Source organism: Alligator sinensis, unplaced genomic scaffold, assembly GCF_000455745.1.
Source record: "Alligator sinensis unplaced genomic scaffold, ASM45574v1 scaffold217_1, whole genome shotgun sequence".
Classification (NCBI taxonomy): Eukaryota; Metazoa; Chordata; order Crocodylia; family Alligatoridae; genus Alligator; species Alligator sinensis.
Window position 1 is genome coordinate 550,402 of NW_005842937.1, and position 9,554 is coordinate 559,955.

The window sequence follows — 9,554 nt, forward strand, 5'->3', positions numbered from 1 at the left end:
CCCCCCCCAACTTACCTTGGACAGCGCCAGGGGCAGCAGGAACACAAAAGGGACGCTCTGGCCAAAACCAAAGCGTCTCTTTTGGAGGACTGTGACAGCAGAAAATTATGTCTGCATGATAAAGGTGCTTGCTGAAGGATCTATGAAGACCAAGTGTTTTTCTGTCATTTGTTTAGATATTAAGCTATATGTTTTTGCTAAGAGCCTAATTAAAGCTTAAGATGTAGTAAGGCCTAGTAATTTTAGCAAAGACTTGAAGTAGTAAGGCCCTGTGGCATAGTTAAAATTAACCTTATCAAAAGGAATGCAAATCTTGTACTGCTATTGGTCAGTCTAAGGACAGTTTAAGTAAAAAGAATCTGAATGGCTGTAACTTATCAGCACAGCTCACAAATTATAAATAGGCTAAAACATCTGGAAATCATTCTGAAGGAAGATACAGCTCCGTGAAAATGATTAGTTAGCTGTTGACCTGGATCAGTGGGCCGTGGGTCCTTCTCGGACAGCACTGATCAGGGACGCCTGACTTCGCTGAGCTTCGTGCAAAGAGAAACTTATTGTACATTGGGCATCAGAGGGGACTGCCGATAAGTTGCCGACATGAATTATTCTTGTCTGTCACTGTTTGTCTTGTTACTAAGCATAGTTGTGTTTTTGTTAAGTCAATAAACCTTTCTTACCTTTCTACCCCCGAACATACTCTCAATCCTGCACCCTCTGCAGGTGGCTGGGTCTTGAACTGTGCCTTGCTCTGCTCTATTGCAGAGCTTTTTTTTTAGATCCCTGGATATCCATGGGTCTAATTTTCTCCCTGTGCTGCAAACTTGCAGCATGAGGAACATTTTTTCATTCCCGCAAATGCCTGTTGCCCTGCCTCAAAAGGGGTTTGAGGCAGGGCAACAGGCACATGCGCGCTTGTCTGGACGCACCCTTTGAAAGCAGTTAATGTGCACGGAATTTCTGTTGTGTTACAAATTTGAACTGGTTTCCAATCATTTATATCAGTTTATGTGTAATTTCTGTACCTAGCCAAAAGCACAGAATAGGACAAAGATAATTAAAGACATGTTCTCTTTCTTTACTGCAGTTCCTAAGTAATGGATACTGTGAAAGGGAAAATATTTAGAAATATTTAGTAGCCAAAAGCTCTTTTTAAAATTACTTAGAATAGGTTTTATTAATCATTATAGGAAAGCTATTAATCATTATAGCAAAATAGGCTGTATATTAATCACTATAGGAAAGCACTTCCTATTTCAGCAACACTGATTTACTGTAAAAATTCCTCTAAGAAACCTATTCCAGTGTTTAACCTCCCTCATAGTTAGAAAGTTCTGCCTAATCTCCAACATAAATTTCCTGTCCTGCAGCTTGAGACCATTGCTCCTAGTCCTGTCTCTTAGGTCAGAAAGAAAAGTCCATCCTCTCTAATAACTGCCCTTGAGGTATCTGAAGACTTATTAAATCCCATCCCCTACCCTCAGTCTCCTCTTCTTCAGACTAAATAACCTTGAATATTTCAGACTTTCCTTGTAAATCTTGCTTCCTAGACCTTAAGTCATTTTGGTTGCTCTCAGGTGGACTCTTTCCGAACTGTCTACATTTTCTTGAAGTGTAAAGAACTTGAAGTGCCCAGAACTGGACACATTACTCCAGGTATGGTTGTAGGTGCTGAAAAGAGCAGAAAAATCACTTCCCTTAATTTGCAAGTGACACTCCTGTTGATTCAACTCATTATTGTTAGCCCTTTTTGCAACAAGATCACACTGTTGGTTCATATTCAACTTATGATCTACTATAACCCCCACATTCTTCTCTGTAGTACTGCAGCCTAGACAGTCACTGCCCTCTATTTGTGCATGCAATTATTCTGTCCCAAGTGCAGGACCTTGCTCTTGTCCTTGTTGAATCTCATCTGAAGAAAGAGACTTGGGGGTCATCATTGACCACAAGATGAACATGAGCCTGCAATGTGATGCTGCGGCTAGTAAAGCGACCAAAACGCTGGCTTGCATCCATAGATGCTTCTCAAGCAAATCCCGGAACGTCATTCTGCCCTTGTACTCGGCCTTGGTAAGGCCACAGCTGAAGTACTATGTCCAGTTTTGGGCCCCACAATTCAAAAAGGATGTGGAGAAGCTTGAGAGAGTCCAGAGAAGAGCCACGTGCATGATCAGAGGTCAGGAAAACAGACCTTATGACAACAGGCTGAGAGCTATGGGGCTCTTTAGCCTGGAAAAGCGCAGGCTCAGGGGTGATCTGGTGGCCACCTATAAGTTTATTGGGGTGACCATCAGTATCTAGGGGAACATTTGTTCACCAGAGCCCCCCCAAGGGATGACGAGGTCAAATGGTTACAAACTACTGCAAGACCGTTTCAGGCTGGACATAAGGAAGAATTTCTTTACTGTCCGAGCTCCCAAGGTCTGGAATAGCCTGCCATTGGAGGTGGTTCAAGCACCTACACTGAGCACCTTCAAGAGTAAATTGGATGCTTATCTTGCTGGGATCTTATGACCCCAGCAGACTTCCTGCCCTTCGGGCGGGGGGGCTGGACTCAATGATCTTCCGAGGTCCCTTCCAGCCCTAATGTCTATGAAATCTATGAAATCTATGATTGACTGTGGACCATTTCTCTAGTCTATCCAGGTTATTCTGGATCTTAGTGTCTTCAGTTTCACTTAACTTGGTGTAATATACAAATTTGCTAAGCATGCACTCTATCAAATCATCCAAATCATTAATAAAAATGTTGAATAATATTGGACCCAGGACAGACACCTGAGATCCCCAACTTGGATGAATACCTAATCCCAACCAGACAATGGGCTATTGATGACTATTCACTGAGTAGGATGATCCAAACACTTATGTATCCACCTTTACAGTACTTTCATTAGCCTCTATTTCCTTAGCTTGTTAATAAGAATGTCATGGGAAACAATGTTAAAAGCCTTGCTAAAGTCAAGGTACATCATACCCACTGCTCTTTCCCCATCCACAGAGCCTGTTATCTTATAGAAGGAAATCAGGCTGGTCAGGAATAACTTGCTCTTGGTGAATCGATGCTGGTTGTTCTTGATCACCTTGTTCTCCTCTAGGTGCTTCACAACAGATTCCTTGAGGACCTGCTCCATGATCTTTCTATATGTCAAGGTAAGGCAGACTGTTCTAATTCCCTAGATCCATCTTTTTCCTTTCCCTAAAGATGGGCATTATATTTGCCCTTTTCCAGTCATCCGAGACCTCACCTGACTTCCACAAGTTCTCAATTATAGAGAAATCCCATCACCACCACCCTAGTCCTTTAACTGGGACAACAACAATCCTTCATGTACAATATATTGAAGGCACAGTAGAGAAGCACCTTATCAACTAATCAAAACAGAGATGCATAAGCTTTCTGATTAAGTGAGCTCTTGCTCATGAAAGCTTAGACATCTCTGCTTTCTGCCCGACTTCAGACTAACACAGGTAACTTCCTCCATTTACTAATATTCAGACATCCTTAACACCAAGGTATTTGCATAATTATATTACATATTAAGACATTTGCGGACAAACAAAATGGCCGTTCCCTATTGTGCTATAGTTAGCATAAGCTCTTTGAAACAGGCATTGCTCTTTAGTTTTTATTTGGAAAGCTCCTAATGCCAGGAAATAATATCAGTTCCTCTTTGTCTACAGCAAAACTAATTACCTTCCCCTGATCACTTAGTTTTAGCAAAACACAGTTATGAAATTGTCATTTCCTTACTTACCTTGAGAACTACGGGATATATGGAAGTACTGAACCCAATGTCAAAGGTTAACATCTGAAAACAGAGACTGCATCTAAAATAAAATATATCAAAAATCAAAATTAGTGAGGCGCAGAAGGTAGGGCAGAGTAGCACTTTAAAGACTAATTGCTTCGAAGAGGCATAACTTTTCATAGGCAACAACTTACGCTATGAATGGACTTACAATAATCAGGGGTTCTAAATAGAAGGGAATTTAAATAAAAAGGAAGGGGGATGAATCACTGCAAAATGAGGCTAAGGTGTATCCCAACAGGAATAAACAAGGTGGGTTAGTAGGTCAATAGAAATAAACAAGGCAATCTATGGTGTCCGTTACTGCTGAGCATTATCTTTATGAAATATTATTGTATAATAATTTAATAAACATGCATCTTGTAAAATACACCTTAGAATCATAGAATCATAAAAAATTAGGGTTGGAAGAGACCTCAGGAGGTCTAGTTCAATCCCCTACTCAACACATGACCATCCCCAACTAAATAATTCCAGCCAGGGCTTTGTCGAGCTGGGCCTTAAAATCCTCCAAGGATGGAGATTCTACCACCTCTCTAGGTAACCTGTTCCAGTGCTTCTGAGATACTCTACATAAAGGAAAGAAAGATCAATAGTGTTGCAGGCAGACAGGTGCAAATAAACAGCTGGTGCATTTGTCCATTGGAGATACTCTAATTTACGCAGCTGGGGTGCAGACAAATGGTGGGCTATAGGTTCTGTTACTGGGGAGAGGGGAACAGCAGTTAAAGCATCTTCTTATAGACTCACAGGTGGGAGTTCTGGCCATGCTCTGGATTCATGCTAAAGCTGTCCCCAGTAAACCCAGCCACAATAAATAAATAAATAAATAAATAAATAATGGGTAGCCGGTCATTTAGAATGAGGAGTCAAAAGCAGTTGGACAGGATGCTAGCTACGTCACTCCCTTCTGTTCTGCTGACTATAGAAACCAGCATGCTTTAATAATAATGTAATAAACATGCAATAATTCAATAAACTGGTATCCTTTAACACAGTCCCCAGATGGATCACCTGAAGTTTGGCCTTTGACACTTCCCCTGGTGTTATCCATTTTTTTGTTATTTTGTTTTTTAAACTTTTAGTAACTATGGGGTAAAGAAGTTAGAGAGGATGGGGAGAGGTCTTGGACGCCATGGATTCGGGCAAGCAGTCACTTAGCATTCTAGGTAAACGGATATTGTAAGAGGGTGAGAGCAGCAAAAAATCATTGGCTTCATATGACCCCACTGAGTTTTGTTGCATAGTGTGATTTAAAGAGGCTTCACATCATGTGGGCCAAGAACTCCAAATGGAACATGAGGTCATATACCGGAGGCCACGTACACAAACACATCCATTTTGTTTGTGTAAAACTGTGTAAACCAAAATTAGCAGCTTTTGTAGAACTCAGAAGAAAGCTCTTCAGTCATTACAACTCTCTCTCTCTCTCTTTCCTTTCCCACCTCCCTTACACACACACACATGTTTAAAACTAATTTAAGCTAAATAGTTATGTTTATATTATTGCTATGAAAACAGCTAGGCTGTCAAATAGCTGTATAAAGCATGCATATTTAGCATCAAAAAGTAAAGTGCCTCCTCCATATAAAACTAAAATCCAATAGAAGTGACTGTAATAGCTTAGGGCCTGATCCAGTTTTGTCTGAACGGCACCTAAATGGGATTTAGTTTAAATACATGTGCACTGAAAGAGTAATCCAGTTTGGCCCTAGTCCATATGGCACAAAATTCATTAGGAGTTAAGCTTAGATCCAAGCAGTGTCTTCAGTTCAGATTGCAAAATTCCCTAAGCCTCTTTAATTGGGCTTCTGGGTATGAATAAAAACAATACAGTTTGATCAGTCAGACTCCTAACTTTTGCCTAACCCTACTGGAATCTAGTCTGATGCTGAGGTGAAACCCAAGCCCCAAGAAGGGCAAGACAAATTAGCTAGCTTTGTGATATCTTCACCTGAAATCTAAGCTCTCTCACCCTGAGGGGGTTTAAACCTATATCTCCAGTTTCCCAGGGAAGTGCCCTAATCACCCTGCTATACAACAGCCCAGATGGGGGCATCCTCAACACTGCTAGTTAATACTGGGCTGCTGGGCAGCTGAGATTACAAGAACCATGGGGTCAAGAGAACAAGAGGGAGCTTAGTGATTATGGCACTCCCCTGGGTAAGGAGAAATCTGGGGTCTGGCCCCTGTCAGTCACTGAGAGGTATAAACCATGTTAGTTTAAAGTCAAGCACAAAGCAGGGCATGGTGGCACCTTAGAAATTAAGTGGTTCAGAGAGGCATAAGCTTTCATATGAAACAGTTTACTTCATTCACAGCAACCAACAAAGTAGGCTGTTGCCTGTGAAAATTTATGCCTCTCTGAACCAGTTACATAGCCACTAGTTAAAAAAAAGAAAGCAACTCTAGAAGCACAGACCACTTTATGGACAAGTGTTCCAAGCACTAGGCAATTTGGGGTAAAGGTTCATGACGACAACACCATCACTGAAGGAGGACGAGGCATTCTGAATTCCAAATGCACAGGGAGCCTAAATATATAGTCTGAGTCAAACATGAAAGCATTGATGATGGGTAGGAATTGAGACATAGCTCTGTACTTAGTATGTCTGTTAGCTACCTGTAGGTACCTCCTGGCTTTCTTGAATAATGCTTTGAATGGACCCTATCTCTGGATAGACAGTCTAGGCATGTAGTAGGCTGTTCGCAAACATTAAAAAAAAAGCGGTGCTTTACTTTAAACTCAGTGTGCTCCTGCACCAAGCACAGTACATGTCCAGAAGAGGCAGCATGTTAGTTGGAACCGGCTCTACAGCATCTGTATAAATTGGTAGATTTAGTGAGGTTTTTTTGGTGCTTTTATCTAACAGCTGATTGAATCAGCTTTAGATAAAAGTGAAAAAAAGCCCCTCTGAAGCACACAAACTATACAGACACTGCAGCGCCAAGCCAAAGTAATGTGCTGCTTTTTCCAGTAAAGTGCGTGTTTTTTTGCTTTTGTATTTTTAACATCAGCAAGCAGCCATAAACCAACACTAAATAGACCACTCTCCCAGGCCAAGGCACACTTTTAGGTAATTGAATGCCTAAATGTAGGTACCTCCAAGGTAAATTTGGACCAGGGCTATAAGCCTCAGAAGCTTCTCATGTATAGTACTCCACAACTGTCTAATATCCAAAACAAGTACAATTCCTCAATTCAGCCCAGGTTAGAACAGACTCAGCCAGCTGATACATGGTAAGTGTCTTCTGAACCACAAGTAATAGATTTTTGCATTTCTTTTGTCATGACCCAATGATTGTGTGCGCACTTTGGCACTGCAGAATTATTTCCCGCCACATGGAGCTTTCTTTGCACGGTGCAATTCTCAGCTGCAGAGAGAAAACCCCGGTGCAAAGGAGTTCCCGCCACCCATATGTAAATTTGTTTCCCACTATTGGCTGTTTCTAAATTATTCCCACGTGGCGGCTAGCGATTGGCTTGCTAGTCGTATAAGAGGTTTGAGCAGTTTCCGCCCAAGTTGTAGAGGACTCCACAACCATCTCGTGGGGACTCTGAGCACGCGGCAGAGTAATAGAAACTTTGTGTGCGTCTCAGAGGAGTTCGGCGGCCTTATCAACCACCAACCTCTTCCCGTCTCATTCGTTAAATTCTTAAGACGTATCTATGGTTTTGCACGCTCGTCAAGGGTATCCAGAGCTCTGTCGTGTTTGTTTTTGCGGAGCCTAGCAAATTCCGTGCGTGTGTCTTCGGTGGAGCCTAGCAAACTCCACTTGTGTTTATCTGTAACTGCAACTCAAGAAAGTTTTTCCTGCCTGCACCGCGACCACCTACGGTGTAAGTAAAACAATCTTTAATTAACCGCTACGAGTCTGTGCCTAATTCTAGTCCGTCATGCAAAAGTACCCGTCCTACCGTTGCGGGCTCCTGGCCACAGCCGGATGCGCGCCCCCGAAAGCCTCGGACCGCTCTCGGCCCGCACATCTTTAAGGTGGTGAAGCACTGGAGGTAGCTATACTGGCTTTATGTATGTTGGGACTCTCATTAAATGGAGCAGAATGAGGAATAAGGAATAAAACAGGACACAGAGTCTGCCCCTAAGTGCTCAATGAACCTCTTTGACTTTTTTTGAACACCAATGGCATTGGACACTGTCAATTGGTAAACAATGCAGATGTCCTTAATTCAGTCTAAAAACAAGTATAAAATATAGATTTATTTGTTATATAAGAAGTTCTGTACTCTGTGTTACTCTTCACAATATTCTAAAGAACTTGACAATAGCTAATTTGCTTTTTTATTGCAAGCTACTTACCGACTGAAGGTCTTTGGTCCTGAGATGGATGATTCACTCAGTACTTCAGCTATCAGTAAGAGTTTGCTTATAGTTTCTTTCATACTATCAAAGGCCTGCTGAGAACTGGATCTAAAGAACATCTCAAAAAATGTTTGCAGCTGTAAAAGATAATCATAACACAGACTCTTAAACACTTATCTTGTTTCACTTTTTAAGATCATGTATTAAAGGCTGGCAGAAGTCACATTGTTTAAAAATGCTCCCTTTGTTTGCTACATGTGCCACATTAAAGAACAATATTAAATATTCCACTCAGTCTGCTAACAGAGATGTATTTGCATTTATAAATAAGCAAATTTGAAATAAGCTGTGCAATAACTGCTATCAGAAAGCATGGCCTGGAGATGCAATAGTCTCTCAGCCTAAATTCATTTTGATAAAATTTTCTGATATCAACGGTGTGTGTGCTGGAAACTTGTCATGCTTAGTTCTGCAATGATGGAAGAACTTTACAGAAGCAGCAAAAAGTAAAATCCTTTCTTCTTGCTAATGCATTAGGCCAAAATACTGTTCTGCTTCTCCTTTGAATATGAGTAAACTAGTTTTATGAATGGACAGAGGCAAGGATGAAAAGAACAATTGTCAAAGTAAAAGGAATTTCTATTTTATGAAGGTTGGTAGCCAAGTAGCTGCTCAGTTACCAATGCTCATACCATGCAACAATGATGGAGCTCCTGAATACACCTCACAGGAGCAATTTAGCCTCATGAATCCTCATATACAGGCTCTGTATACACTGCTCTTTCATATACTTCTATCACTCACCCAAATCCATCCGTCACATCACTGAAGCTCAATCCTGCTGTATTAGGATCCTCTGTGCCCACAGAAAAAGGAGCTGCATGTGGTCCATAATTACATTATGATTGTAACATAACACTCTGTAGCAATGTTCTGCAACAGAGGTGGTCAATCTGCGGCATGTAGCAACAAGTGACATGGGCAGCCTGTGTGTGGCATGCAGCAGCTTGGAGAGTGGGTAGGCAGAAGCCAGCAGAGCAGCAGATCAGGTAGGGGAAGGGGATCACGGTGGCAGAAGGGGATCACGGTGGGGAGGGAGGCACGAAGCTGAATTTGTGGCATGCCTACTAAAAATCTTGACCCCCACTGGTCTACAATAATTCTATATAGATAAAGGGCTTAGTCCGTCTGTCTGTGTGTCTGTCTGTCTGTCCGTAACGCTCTTGGAGCACTCTGATTGGTTGTCTCAGCAGCCAATCACAATGCTTACTGTGTTGGCCACAAATGTCCAACTCAGGATCCTTAAAATTCTGGTGTATTAGGTGGATTCGAAGCACTGTAATGAAGTTAAATCATAAACCTTGGGGCTGGTCCACCCCCCCCCCCCCCCCCCCCACCCAAACCCCACCACCAACCA

General features: G+C 41.8%; 1 protein-coding gene across 1 annotated transcript in view; it reads right to left on the reverse strand.

The window, feature by feature from the left end:
* The window catches only part of LOC102371777 (cadherin-like and PC-esterase domain-containing protein 1), a 159,892-nt gene extending 151,622 nt beyond the window's left edge, over positions 1-8,270 (reverse strand). The window contains exons 1-2 of the mRNA XM_025192517.1: positions 8,135-8,270; positions 3,762-3,834 (exon numbers count right to left, since the gene is read on the reverse strand). Coding sequence (XP_025048302.1) covers positions 3,762-3,834; positions 8,135-8,256 — 195 coding nt within the window. The 5' untranslated portion in view covers positions 8,257-8,270. The remainder of the gene's footprint in view (positions 1-3,761; positions 3,835-8,134) is intronic.
* Positions 8,271-9,554: the final 1,284 nt, after the last annotated feature.